General features: G+C 42.2%; 1 protein-coding gene and 1 long non-coding RNA gene across 2 annotated transcripts in view; one reads left to right on the plus strand and one right to left on the minus strand.

The window, feature by feature from the left end:
* LOC117505070 overlaps positions 1 to 2,317 on the plus strand; it is a 16,829-nt gene extending 14,512 nt beyond the window's left edge. Inside the window, exons 3-5 of the long non-coding RNA XR_004559022.1 lie at positions 1,785 to 1,900; positions 1,975 to 1,985; positions 2,298 to 2,317. This is a non-coding gene — a long non-coding RNA (uncharacterized LOC117505070). The remainder of the gene's footprint in view (positions 1 to 1,784; positions 1,901 to 1,974; positions 1,986 to 2,297) is intronic.
* A 1,615-nt stretch (positions 2,318 to 3,932) lies between these two features.
* Positions 3,933 to 15,000, minus strand: part of rem1 (RAS (RAD and GEM)-like GTP-binding 1) — a 29,493-nt gene continuing 18,425 nt past the window's right edge. The window contains exons 4-5 of the mRNA XM_034164582.1: positions 7,780 to 7,984; positions 3,933 to 4,401 (exon numbers count right to left, since the gene is read on the minus strand). Of these exons, the coding sequence (XP_034020473.1) occupies positions 4,142 to 4,401; positions 7,780 to 7,984 (465 nt within the window). The 3' untranslated portion in view covers positions 3,933 to 4,141. The remainder of the gene's footprint in view (positions 4,402 to 7,779; positions 7,985 to 15,000) is intronic.

The raw sequence follows: 15,000 nt of genomic DNA on the forward strand, positions 1-15,000 counted from the left end.
TCAGGTTGTCCTAAAAGTTCCCTAAAAAGCCTTCAGTTAATTCAAAATGCTGCAGCTAGAGTACTGACGGGGACTAGAAGGAGAGAGCATATCTCACCTATATTGGCCTCTCTTCATTGGCTTCCTGTTAATTCTAGAATAGAATTTAAAATTCTTCTTCTTACTTATAAGGTTTTGAATAATCAGGTCCCATCTTATCTTAGGGACCTCGTAGTACCATATCACCCCAATAGAGCGCTTCGCTCTCAGACTGCAGGCTTACTTGTAGTTCCTAGGGTTTGTAAGAGTAGAATGGGAGGCAGAGCCTTCAGCTTTCAGGCTCCTCTCCTGTGGAACCAGCTCCCAATTCAGATCAGGGAGACAGACACCCTCTCTACTTTTAAGATTAGGCTTAAAACTTTCCTTTTTGCTAAAGCTTATAGTTAGGGCTGGATCAGGTGACCCTGAACCATCCCTTAGTTATGCTGCTATAGACGTAGACTGCTGGGGGGTTCCCATGATGCACTGAGTGTTTCTTTCTCTTTTTGCTCTGTATGCACCACTCTGCATTTAATCATTAGTGATTGATCTCTGCTCCCCTCCACAGCATGTCTTTTTCCTGGTTCTCTCCCTCAGCCCCAACCAGTCCCAGCAGAAGACTGCCCCTCGCTGAGCCTGGTTCTGCTGGAGGTTTCTTCCTGTTAAGAGTTTTTCCTTCCCACTGTCGCCAAGTGCTTGCTCACAGGGGGTCGTTTTGACCGTTGGGGTTTTACATAATTATTGTATGGCCTTGCCTTACAATATAAAGCGCCTTGGGGCAACTGTTTGTTGTGATTTGGCGCTATATAAAAAAAATTGATTGATTGATTGATTGATTGATCATTATTGTAAAGCACTTTGAGCATCTGATGTTGATGGAAATGTGCTATATAAATGCAGTCCATTTGTCATTGTGGTCTGTCCCCTGTCCATGTCTTACGTCCTTATGTTAGTTGTCATTGTGGGCTGTCCCCTGTCCGTGTCTTACACCCTTATCTTAGTTGTCATTGTGGTCTGTCCCCTGTCCGTGTCTTACACCCTTATGTTAGTTGTCATTGTGGTCTGTCCCCTGTCCATGTCTTATGCCCTTATGTTAGTTGTCATTGTGGTCTGTCCCGTTGTGTCTTATGCCCTTATGTTAGTTGTCATTGTGGTCTGTCCCCTGTCCGTGTCTTACACCCTTATCTTAGTTGTCATTGTGATCTGTCCCCTGTCCATGTCTTATGCCCTTATGTTAGTTGTCATTGTGGTCTGCCCCCTGTCCATGTCTTATGCCCTTATGTTAGTTGTCATTGTGGTCTGTCCCCTGTCCATGTCTTATGTCCTTATGTTAGTTGTCATTGTGGTCTGTCCCCTGTCCGTGTCTTACACCCTTATCTTAGTTGTCATTGTGGTCTGTCCCCTGTCAGTGTCTTATGTCCTTATGTTAGTTGTCATTGTGGTCTGTCCCCTGTCCATGTCTTACGCCCTTATCTTAGTTGTCATTGTGGTCTGTCCCCTGTCCGTGTCTTACGTCCTTATGTTAGTTGTCATTGTGGTCTGTCCCCTGTCCGTGTCTTACACCCTTATCTTAGTTGTCATTGTGGTCTGTCCCCTGTCCGTGTCTTATGTCCTTATGTTAGTTGTCATTTTAGTCTGTCCCCTGTCCGTGTCTTACACCCTTATCTTAGTTGTCATTGTGGTCTGTCCCCTGTCCATGTCTTATGTCCTTATGTTAGTTGTCATTGTGGTCTGTCCCCTGTCTGTGTCTTATGCCCTTATGTTAGTTGTCATTGTGGTCTGTCCCCTGTCCATGTCTTATGCCCTTATGTTAGTTGTTATTGTGGTCTGCCCCCTGTCCGTGTCTTATGCCCTTATGTTAGTTGTCATTGTGGTCTGTCCCGTCTGTGTCTTATGCCCTTGTGTTAGTTGTTATTGTGGTCTGTCCCCTGTCTGTGTCTTATGCCCTTATGTTAGCTGTCATTGTGGTCTGTCCTCTGTCCGTGTCTTATGTCCTTATGTTAGTTAAGCATTGGGCTTGAGACCAGAGGCTCCTCGGTTCAAATCCCAGCCTGACCGGAAAATCACTCAGGGCCCTCGGGCAAGGTCCTTAATCCCCTAGTTGCTCCCAGTGAGCACCTTGTATGGCAGCAGGCTCACATCGGGGTGAATGTGAGGCATTATTGTAAAGCACTTTGAGCATCTGATGTTGATGGAAATGTGCTATATAAATGCAGTCCATTTGTTGTTGTGGTCTGTCCCCTGTCCATGTCTTATATCCTTATGTTAGTTGTCAACAGTCTTATCTGTTAGTCATGTTGTCACTTTAGTTTTCTTCCTTGGTTTTGTACTTAGTTACTTTGTGGTTCCTGTAGTTTATTTTTTTATGGTGTGTTTTAGGTTTGTCTCACCCCCAATGCTCTTTGTGGTTCATGTCACTCTGTTAGCCCCTGTGTGTGTGTGTGTGTGTGTGTGTGTGTGTGTGTGTGTGTGTGTGTGTGTGTGTGTGTGTGTGTGTGTGTGTGTGTGTGTGTGTGTGTGTGTGTGTTTATGGGTGTGTCTCTGTCACCGGTTGTTTCACATTCCAACTCACACCACCTATTGCTCGTGTACTTGTCTTTGTGTCACTACTTACGTTTGTCACAATGTGGTCCTCAGTTGCTGGGTTTTTCTGGTTCATTGCATTCCTGTCATTTTGGTTTTCCTGCGTTGTTCATGTCTGCTTGCCCTGGTGTTGCTGCTGACTCTCATCCTGTGCTCCTGTCTGTTTGGACTGCTCTTTATCTTTGGACTTATTAGCATACAGTGAATAAATCTTAGACTTTTTTCCTACACCTGTCTGATCTGTGTCTGCATTTTTGGGTTCAATCCTGCTACACCTTTACACTTTATGAAGTTGGTGTTACTTCTCATAAAAACGTTTTGGCATTGAGGACACCAAGCTTTTAGTCATTTCTTCCTGCAAATGCATAATAAGGTGTCTAACAGTATGGGGACATGGTTGTTGCATTTTTCTTTGTAATGTGTGCAGAATGGGGTTTTGTAATACCCTGTTGAAAAATATATGGATGTCCCTGTCTGGATGTTTCTTTTCATCTTTGGTCCAGAGCACAGCATCCATTTCTTGAAAATAGATCTGGTATACTGATTTGAGTAACCACAGTGCATGTTTCCACTGTGCGATGGTCCAACCCAGGCGAGTTTGAGCCCAGAGAAGTCAACATTATGTCTGGACAAGATTAACGTCAGGTTTCCTTGTTTTTGTTGTTGTTGTTGTTGTTTTTTTTTTGCACAGTAAAGATTTAAGTAGCATTTATCAATGTAACTCCATATTTTAGTGATTGACAAAGATTTCCCAAAGTAATCCTTTGCCCATGTGGTTATATCAGCTATTAATGAATGACTGTTCTTGACAGACTGGAGATGAATGCGTTTCCTAAATACTGCTTTTATTTTTCTGCCTCTGAGGTGGCTGAGGGTCAGTGCACCTCTCTTTCTTGGGGCAGTCATGTACCCAGACGTTTTATCTGCTGTGGTTTAGTGACTGGGTGATCCTCCTGGACTTGTGTCTTTGTTGCTGCTCTCTAGCCATCTCCTTGCAGGGTTGACTCTGCTGAAGACGATGGACATCCCTCAAGCTGAGATGATGCCCCGTAGATGATGTCTCAGCTCCTCAGCCTCCTTCATCAAGTCTCAAGCTCAGTGCAGCTGCCCGGCCGTCTGGTCTTCTTGTTAAAAATGTGTGAATGTCATTTGAGTGTTTTGTGTGGAATTGAAAAGATGAAACATTTCTCCAGTTGCACAGCAGCAGTTCTGAGTCATTTATAACATACACAGTGAAATAACACGTTGCCCGGACACTGAAGGCATGCGACGGACACTGACGGCGTGAGACAGCATTAATGTGCAAATACTTGTGGTTCATCAGCATTTTTTGAACACTTTTAAATCTGCAAAAAACCTGCACCAAATACATGTATCTGTTTTGCCACACTTGTGGGAGGAGCTTTAAAGCTGGAAACATGGATCACAGTGAGGAAGCGGGTGCAGTAGTTTCCTGCTGATGGTTTTTGACCTCACAAGCTGCTGACGCACCACCAACAGTCCAAATACTATCCATTGGAACAGAACTGTCTGCAGGGCCTCAGAGAACAGCCAGGTCACGGCAGCTCTTAGAGCGGAATTTAGCTGCCATGCGCTGGTTGTTGCGTACCACTAGTTGATCCAAGAAGTGCAGAGCCTTCTGGGTAATGCTCACTTTGCGTTTGGAGACAGGCTCACTATCATCTTGACGAAGGCGTATTTGTCGGACAACACCTTCAAACAGCTCGGCAACGTTGTGCTGCAGAGACGCAGAAGTCTCGATGAATTTACAGTCAAACACGACTGCACACGCCTGACCCTCTAAAGGAAAAAACAGACAGAGAAACCATTACTGCTGTTTGTCAGACACAAGCTAGAAGTCAAGATGAAGTCAAAGGTTTTAGTCTGTGTGTATACGTGTCCCTGACCAGGTGAATATGGGCGTGTCCTTGTCCTTCTCCAGTCTCTGAGGTCCTGAACACTGAGACACCTGTGTCCTGGATCATGTCAGGAGAAACATCACATGGACTAAATGTGGTGTCTCATGTTGCCTCACAGTGTCAGTGATCGTCCTCATCTGAGTCTCACCACGACCACAAAAGACTCCACACTGTCAGTGATGTTAAAGGGGGCCACACACGATGTGAAGAACAGGGGGATGTAAACTTTTGATCAGGGTCATTTGGGTCATTTTTGTTGCCATTTTGATTTAAAAAGAGGAAACACGGTTGTTTGACAATAAATGGCTTCATCAAACCACTAACCATGGGTGAAAAAAGTCTTTGTGTTGTCATTCTTTGACAACACAACAACTTTCAACATTCAACTTTGGATACTGTAGCTCCTCTGAAAAAGAGAGCTTTAAATCAGAAGTGCCTGACTCCGTGGTTTAACCCACAAACTCGCAGCTTAAAGCAGATAACCCGTAAGCTGGAGAGGAAATTGCATCTCACTAATTTAGAAGATCTTCATTTAGCCTGGAAAAAGAGTCTGTTGCTCTATATAAAAGCCCTCCGTAAAGCTAGGACATCTTACTACTCATCACTAATTGAAGAAAATAATAACAACCCCAGGTTTCTTTTCAGCACTGTAGCCAGGCTGACAAAGAGTCAGAGCTCTATTGAGCCGAGTATTCCTTTAACTTTAACTAGTAATGACTTCATAACTTTCTTTGCAAATAAAATTTTAACTACAAGTATTACAGAAAAAAATTACTCATAACCATCCCAAAGACATATCTTTATGTTTGGCTGCTTTCAGTAATGCTGGTATTTGGTTAGACTCTTTCTCTCCGATTGTTCTGTCTGAGTTACTTTCATTAGTTACTTCCTCCAAACCATCAACATGTCTATTAGACCCCATTCCTACCAGGCTGCTCAAGGAAGCCTTAATTAATGCTTCGATCTTAAATATGATCAATCTATATTTATTAGTTGGCTATGTACCACAGGCTTTTAAGGTGGCAGTAATTAAACCATTACTTAAAAAGCCATCAATCAATCAATCAATCAATTTTTTTATATAGCGCCAAATCACAACAAACAGTTGCCCCAAGGCGCTTTATATTGTAAGGCAAGGCCATACAATAATTATGTAAAACCCCAACGGTCAAAACGACCCCCTGTGAGCAAGCACTTGGCTACAGTGGGAAGGACCTTGACCTTCACTTGACCCAGCTATCTTAGCTAATTATAGGCCAATCTCCAACCTTCCTTTTCTCTCAAAAATTCTTGAAAGGGTAGTTGTAAAACAGCTAACTGATCATCTGCAGAGGAATGGTCTATTTGAAGAGTTTCAGTCAGGTTTTAGAATTCATCATAGTACAGAAACAGCATTAGTGAAGGTTACAAATGATCTTCTTATGGCCTCAGACAGTGGACTCATCTCTGTGCTTGTTCTGTTAGACCTCAGTGCTGCTTTTGATACTGTTGACCATAAAATTTTATTACAGAGATTAGAGCATGCCATAGGTATTAAAGGCACTGCGCTGCGGTGGTTTGAATCATATTTATCTAATAGATTACAATTTGTTCATGTAAATGTGGAATCTTCTTCACAGACTAAGGTTAATTATGGAGTTCCACAAGGTTCGGTGCTAGGACCAATTTTATTCACTTTATACATGCTTCCCTTAGGCAGTATTATTAGACGGCATTGCTTAAATTTTCATTGTTATGCAGATGATACCCAGCTTTATCTATCCATGAAGCCAGAGGACACACACCAATTAGTTAAACTGCAGGATTGTCTTACAGACATAAAGACATGGATGACCTCTAATTTCCTGCTTTTAAACTCAGATAAAACTGAAGTTATTGTACTTGGCCCCACAAATGTTAGAAACATGGTGTCTAACCAGATCCTTACTCTGGATGGCATTTCCCTGACCTCTAGTAATACTGTGAGAAATCTTGGAGTCATTTTTGATCAGGATATGTCATATGTAGGACTGCTTTTTTGCATTTACGCAATATCTCTAAAATTAGAAAGGTCTTGTCTCAGAGTGATGCTGAAAAACTAATTCATGCATTTATTTCCTCTAGGCTGGACTATTGTAATTCATTATTATCAGGTTGTCCTAAAAGTTCCCTGAAAAGCCTTCAGTTAATTCAAAATGCTGCAGCTAGAGTACTAACGGGGACTAGAAGGAGAGAGCATATCTCACCCATATTGGCCTCTCTTCATTGGCTTCCTGTTAATTCTAGAATAGAATTTAAAATTCTTCTTCTTACTTATAAGGTTTTGAATAATCAGGTCCCATCTTATCTTAGGGACCTCGTAGTACCATATCACCCCAATAGAGCGCTTCGATCTAAGACTGCAGGCTTACTTGTAGTTCCTAGGGTTTGTAAGAGTAGAATGGGAGGCAGAGCCTTCAGCTTTCAGGCTCCTCTCCTGTGGAACCAGCTCCCAATTCAGATCAGGGAGACAGACACCCTCTCTACTTTTAAGATTAGGCTTAAAACTTTCCTTTTTGCTAAAGCTTATAGTTAGGGCTGGATCAGGTGATCCTGAACCATCCCTTAGTTATGCTGCTATAGACTTAGACTGCTGGGGGGTTCCCATGATGCACTGTTTCTTTCTCTTTTTGCTCTGTATGCACCACTCTGCTCTGATCTCTGCTCCCCTCCACAGCATGTCTTTTTCCTGGTTCTCTCCCTCAGCCCCAACCAGTCCCAGCAGAAGACTGCCCCTCCCTGAGCCTGGTTCTGCTGGAGGTTTCTTCCTGTTAAAAGGGAGTTTTTCCTTCCCACTGTCGCCAAGTGCTTGCTCACAGGGGGTCGTTTTGACCGTTGTTTTTTTTTTGTAATTATTGTATGGCTTTTGCCTTACAATATAAAGCATCTTGGGGTGACTGTTTGTTGTGATTTGGTGCTATATAAATAAAATTGATTTGATTTGATTCATATTCTATGAAAAATGGCCAAAAAACAAAAATTCTGCCAGGGTATGTAAACTTTTGAGCACAACTGTAACTGTTCATTTGACACAAAGTCTGGTATCAAAGACATTCAGGAGTCACCTTAGGTCAGTGGTTAGAGTTGGCGTTGGGGAACGGTAGCCTTAAAGTTCCAACAACATCCCTAAAACCACGTGTGTTACACCAAAGAAAGTGTCTGTGTGAGAAGCCAAACGCCTGCAGGTCAGATCAGGCACCTGTGCACGGAATACTTTCAGACACATGAACTTTGACCCCACCTTCCACAGCAACCTCCCTGGATCGGACCAGGTCAGTCTTGTTTCCCACGAGGATGATGGGAAGGTTTTCTGCCTGGCGAGCACGTCTCAGGGTGATGCGGAGCTCAGCGGCAGCGTCAAAGCTGGAGCGGTCAGTAACCGAATAAACAATGATATAAGCACTGCCGACCCTCAGACAGGCGTCCTGGGAGCCGCTCTCCTCCTCCTGAGACACACACAAGCTTTTTACTGCTGGAAACCAACAGAAAAAAATACTGTGAAAACAATTGGTTTAAAGTATGTCGTTTCAACTCTCTATAAATTATTTCATCGTTGTGTGGCTCACTAACATCCATTTAGCTGACCCTGCCCCCTTATTCCCATGTTATCAACGTAAAAACATCTTTCATCATGGATGACATGGTTTCCATCCATCTGTCCGTCCATCCCTCTGTTGTATATCTTCGTAGCAAGAGGTGAAGTAAGGAAGTCCAAATGTTCCTCAGTCTCACCCTCCATGTCCTCATTCCTAGGCCGGGTGGATTATCTACAAATCCCCGGCGCCTGTCCGAGGGTCTGCTCCTAGCAGGATATGTCTGCTAAGAGGTTTACATTGGGAAGTTAGTTTTGTTACATTGCTTTTTTTCAGTTTAAGGATTAGGTTTCGTTTATTATGACATCCGACTTATCACAACTTACTCCTGCACAAGCGTTAAAGTTAAAAATTTTTGAAGTAAAAAATTTTTTGAAGACATCGAATATAGAGTTCATAACATTGAAAATAACATTGATCCAAGTTGTTTTTTTTTCCGGGAAAATATACATCACCGTAAATACTTTACTGAAGAGCAACAATTATTCTTTGACAAATAATATAATAATAATAATTCACTTTAATAGTAGAAATGTTATGAACTTTTCAAAAATTTAGCATTGCTTAAAAATGTTTAATAAACATTTTTCTGTTATTGCAATTACTGAGACTTGGTTGAGAGAGGAAAAATGAAAAAACATTATTGTGAGTCGTGTTTACAAAGCTCCGGGATCAAATTTAAATATTTTTGTGGATAAATTCGCTGAAATGCACAACACAATTAATAATAATAGCTTTTAATAGTTTGTGGAGATTTTAATATTGATTTACTTAATCCTCATGGTCAGGCACATATAACAGAATTTATAAACTCTGTGCTTTGTATGGGCTTGTTTCCAGCAATCACACTTCCAACTAGGATAACTACGAATTCATCAACACTTATCAATAACATATTAACAAATGCTACTGTAGGGAACTTAACAGGTGGGTTGCTCAGAAGTGACATCAGTGATCATTTACCGGTTTTCATAGCTTTCAATTCATTTGTTGATAAAAAGGAACAAAAAGAAACAGTAAATTTCAAAAGGAAAATAACTGATGTTACTAAAAACCTCAGAAGGGACTTATTGATAATCCATCTTACTTTCATACTGATTCTGACAAAACCGTAAAAGAAAATAAAACTATTGCTGATCATTTCAATGATTATTTTGTTAATGTGGGTAAAAACTTATCAAATTCAATTGTACCCTCAAAAACGTGCTCTTTGGACAACAGTAAAACAACTAATACAACTCTGGATTCAGTGTGTATTCATGAAAGTGATGAAATTGAAATTATTGACATAGTTTGCAAGTTAAAGGGAAAAAAATTCAGTTGACAGTGACATCCTTGATATGTTCTTGATAAAAACATTATTGATTGTATTATTAAATCCTTGACTTGTAATTTGTCATTGATGACAGGGAAATTTCCTTCTAAAATGAGAAATAGCTAAGGTGATACCATTGTTCAAATATGGTGATAAACATGTCTTTTCAAACTACAGGCCAATCTCATTGTGACCACAGTTTTCAAAAATTCTGGAAAAGGTATTTGTAAAGAGGTTGAACGATTTCTGAACTAAACAACATATTCTTAGTGAATATCAGTATGGTTTTAGGAAAAATCGCACTACTTCATTGGCTTTTGTTGATTTTGTAGAACAGGTTACAAATGCAACAGAGAGGAAGAAATGCACTGTAGCAGTTTTTTTTATTTGCAGAAAGCATTTGATACCATAGATCACATCTTACTATTGAATAAATTACAGAAGTACGGTATACGTCACGTCTTCCGAAGAGGAAGCAGAGACTGGGGACTCAGAGGCAGACTCATCCATTACCCGGTAGTACGGGGTCCAGGGTCCTTTGCTAAGGGCTATCCGGTCCCTGTACGACTGCAGCAGGAGCTTGGTTCGCATTGCCGGTAGTAAGTCAAACCTGTTTCCAGTGCATGCTGGCCTCCACCAGGGCTGCCCTTTGTCACCGGTTCTGTTCATTATCTTTATGGACAGAATTTCTAGGCGCAGCCAGGGTGTAGAGGGGGTCTGGTTTGGGAACCACAGAATCTCATCTCTGCTGTTTGCAGACGATGTGGTTCTGTTGGCTTCGTCAAATCAGGACCTTCAGCGTGCACTGGGGTAGTTTGCAGCCAAGTGTGAAGCATCCGGGATGAAAATCAGCACCTCCAAATCCGAGGCCATGGTTCTCGACCGGAAAAAGGTGCTTTGCCCTCTTCAGTTCGGTAGAGTGTCCTTGCCTCAAGTGGAGGAGTTTAAGTATCTCAGGGTCTTGTTCACGAGTGAGGGACGGATGGAGTGTGAGATCGATAGATGGATCGGTGCAGCATCTGCAGTGATGCGGTTGCTGTATCGGAGCGTCGTGGTGAAGAGAAAGCTGAGTAGGGGGGCAGAGCTCTCGATTTACCGATCGATCTACGTTCCGATCCTCACCTATGGCCATGAGATTTGGCTCATGACCGAAAGAACGAGATCGCGAGTACAAGTGGCCGAGATGAGTTTCCTCCGCAGGGTGGCTGGGCGCTCCCTTAGAGATAGGGTGAGGAGCTCGGTCAATCAGGAGGAGCTCGAAGTCGAGCCGCTGCTCCTCCACGTCGAAAGGAGTCAGTTGAGGTGGCTCAGGTATCTTTTCCAGATGCCCCCTGGATGCCTTGCTGGAGAGGTGTTCCGGGCACGTCCCATTGGGAGGAGGCCCTGGGGAAGACCCAGGACACGCTGGAGGGACTACATCTCTCGGCTGGCTTGGGAACGCCTTGGGGTTCCCCCGGAGGAGCTGAGGGAGGTGTGTGTGGATCGGGAGGTCTGGGCGGCTTTGCTTGAGCTGCTGCCCCCTCGACCCGACTCCGGATAAAGCAGAAGAAAATGGATGGATGGATGGATGGATGGATGGATGGATGGATGGATGGATGGATGGATGGATGGATGGATGGATGGATGGATGGATGGATGGTATTAGAGGACTGGCCCTTGATTAGTTAACTAGTTATTTACAAGACAGGTACCAGTGTGTTGATTTTGGCCTCTACTGGTGGTTGGCTCTCACTGCGGTATTGTATCACTTCCTGTTCCGGAGCACAGCGGTGTTTTTCTGTATCTGTTAGCTGTTTAATCTGCGCAGTTAGATTGATCTAGTTATCTAGATTACGATTTGTTTCCCAGTGTAATCTTTACGTGCCTTAACTAAAGCACTCCTTCTGCTGAATCACCTCTAAATTATTTACACATTATTCACTTTGCGTGTTTTTAGGAATCCGCTAGCTTAGCGTAGCTACTAGCTCTTAGCCGGTTTAGCATGGCGGCTTCTCCTGTCTCTCCCGCAGTTTTCTGCTCTGGGTGTGAAATGTTTAGTTATTCCTCGGCCTCCTTTAGCAGTAATGGTACTTGTAATAAGTGTAGCTTATTCGTAGCTTTGGAGGCCAGGCTGGGCGAATTGGAGACTCGGCTCCGCACCGTGGAAAATTCTACAGCTAGCCAGGCCCCTGTAGTCGGTGCGGACCAAGGTAGCTTAGCCGCTGTTAGTTACCCCCTGGCAGATCCCGAGCAGCCGGGAAAGCAGGCTGACTGGGTGACTGTGAGGAGGAAGCGTAGCCCTAAACAGAAGCCCCGTGTACACCGCCAACCCGTTCACATCTCTAACCGTTTTTCCCCACTCGACGACACACCCGCCGAGGATCAAACTCTGGTTATTGGTGACTCTGTTTTGCGAAATGTGAAGTTAGCGACACCATCAACCATAGTCAATTGTCTTCCGGGGGCCAGAGCAGGCGACATTGAAGGAAATTTGAAACTGCTGGCTAAGGCTAAGCGTACTCTGTAGTTTTCTCTGGGCCCCTCCCCAATCGGACCGGGAGTGGCATGTTCTCCTTGAATTGCTGGCTGTCTGAGTGGTGTCCAAAAAATGAGGTGGGCTTCATAGATAATTGGCAAAGCTTCTGGGGAAAACCTGGTCTTGTTAGGAGAGACGGCATCCATCCCACTTTGGATGGAGCAGCTCTCATTTCTAGAAATCTGGCCAATTTTCTTAAATCCTCCAAATCGTGACTATCCAGGGTTGGGACCAGGAAGCAGAGTTGTAGTCTTACACACCTCTCTGCAGCTTCTCTCCCCCTGCCATCCCCTCATTACCCCATCCCCGTAGAGACGGTGCCTGCTCCCAGACTACCAATAACCAGCAAAAATCTATTTAAGCATAAAAATTAAAAAAGAAAAAATAATATAGCACCTTCAACTGCACCACAGACTAAAACAGTTAAATGTGGTCTATTAAACATTAGGTCTCTCTCTTCTAAGTCCCTGTTGGTAAATGATATAATAATTGATCAACATATTGATTTATTCTGCCTTACAGAAACCTGGTTACAGCAGGATGAATGTAGCACGGGCCGGGGCGGAGGATTAGCAGCAATCTTCCATTCCAGCTTATTAATTAATCAAAAACCCAGACAGAGCTTTAATTCATTTGAAAGCTTGACTCTTAGTCTTGTCCATCCAAATTGGAAGTCCCAAAAACCAGTTTTATTTGTTATTATCTATCGTCCACCTGGTCGTTACTGTGAGTTTCTCTGTGAATTTTCAGACCTTTTGTCTGACTTAGTGCTTAGCTCAGATAAGATAATTATAGTGGGCGATTTTAACATCCACACAGATGCTGAGAATGACAGCCTCAACACTGCATTTAATCTATTATTAGACTCTATTGGCTTTGCTCAAAATGTAAATGAGTCCACCCACCACTTTAATCATATCTTAGATCTTGTTCTGACTTATGGTATGGAAATAGAAGACTTAACAGTATTCCCTGAAAACTCCCTTCTGTCTGATCATTTCTTAATAACATTTACATTTACTCTGATGGACTACCCAGCAGTGGGGAATAAGTTTCATTACACTAGAAGTCTTTCAGAAAGCGCTGTAACTAGGTTTAAGGATATGATTCCTTCTTTATGTTCTCTAATGCCATATACCAACACAGTGCAGAGTAGCTACCTAAACTCTGTAAGTGAGATAGAGTATCTCGTCAATAGTTTTACATCCTCATTGAAGACAACTTTGGATGCTGTAGCTCCTCTGAAAAAGAGAGCTTTAAATCAGAAGTGCCTGACTCCGTGGTATAACTCACAAACTCGTAGCTTAAAGCAGATAACCCGTAAGTTGGAGAGGAAATGGCGTCTCACTAATTTAGAAGATCTTCACTTAGCCTGGAAAAAGAGTCTGTTGCTCTATAAAAAAGCCCTCTGTAAAGCTAGGACATCTTTCTACTCATCACTAATTGAAGAAAATAAGAACAACCCCAGGTTTCTTTTCAGCACTGTAGCCAGGCTGACAAAGAGTCAGAGCTCTATTGAGCTGAGTATTCCATTAACTTTAACTAGTAATGACTTCATGACTTTCTTTGCTAACAAAATTTTAACTATTAGAGAAAAAATTACTCATAACCATCCCAAAGACGTATCGTTATCTTTGGCTGCTTTCAGTGATGCCGGTATTTGGTTAGACTCTTTCTCTCCGATTGTTCTGTCTGAGTTATTTTCATTAGTTACTTCATCCAAACCATCAACATGTTTATTAGACCCCATTCCTACCAGGCTGCTCAAGGAAGCCCTACCATTATTTAATGCTTCGATCTTAAATATGATCAATCTATCTTTATTAGTTGGCTATGTACCACAGGCTTTTAAGGTGCCAGTAATTAAACCATTACTTAAAAAGCCATCACTTGACCCAGCTATCTTAGCTAATTATAGGCCAATCTCCAACCTTCCTTTTCTCTCAAAAATTCTTGAAAGGGTAGTTGTAAAACAGCTAACTGATCATCTGCAGAGGAATGGTCTATTTGAAGAGTTTCAGTCAGGTTTTAGAATTCATCATAGTACAGAAACAGCATTAGTGAAGGTTACAAATGATCTTCTTATGGCCTCGGACAGTGGACTCATCTCTGTGCTTGTTCTGTTAGACCTCAGTGCTGCTTTTGATACTGTTGACCATAAAATTTTATTACAGAGATTAGAGCATGCCATAGGTATTAAAGGCACTGCGCTGCGGTGGTTTGAATCATATTTGTCTAATAGATTACAATTTGTTCATGTAAATGGGGAATCTTCTTCACAGACTAAAGTTAATTATGGAGTTCCACAAGGTTCTGTGCTAGGACCAATTTTATTCACTTTATACATGCTTCCCTTAGGCAGTATTATTACACGGTATTGCTTAAATTTTCATTGTTACGCAGATGATACCCAGCTTTATCTATCCATGAAGCCAGAGGACACACACCAATTAGCTAAACTGCAGGATTGTCTTACAGACATAAAGACATGGATGACCTCTAATTTCCTGCTTTTAAACTCAGATAAAACTGAGTTATTGTACTTGGCCCCACAAATCTTAGAAACATGGTGTCTAACCAGATCCTTACTCTGGATGGCATTACCCTGACCTCTAGTAATACTGTGAGAAATCTTGGAGTCATTTTTGATCAGGATATGTCATTCAAAGCACATATTAAACAAATATGTAGGACTGCTTTTTTGCATTTACACAATATCTCTAAAATCAGAAAGGTCTTGTCTCAGAGTGATGCTGAAAAACTAATTCATGCATTTATTTCCTCTAGGCTGGACTATTGTAATTCATTATTATCAGGTTGTCCTAAAAGTTCCCTAAAAAGCCTTCAGTTAATTCAAAATGCTGCAGCAAGAGTACTGACGGGGACTAGAAGGAGAGAGCATATCTCACCCATATTGGCCTCTCTTCATTGGCTTCCTGTTAATTCTAGAATCGAATTTAAAATTCTTCTTCTTACTTATAAGGTTTTGAATAATCAGGTCCCATCTTATCTTAGGGACCTCGTAGTACCATATCACCC

Source organism: Thalassophryne amazonica, chromosome 3 (assembly GCF_902500255.1).
Source record: "Thalassophryne amazonica chromosome 3, fThaAma1.1, whole genome shotgun sequence".
In the NCBI taxonomy this organism is placed as follows: Eukaryota; Metazoa; Chordata; class Actinopteri; order Batrachoidiformes; family Batrachoididae; genus Thalassophryne; species Thalassophryne amazonica.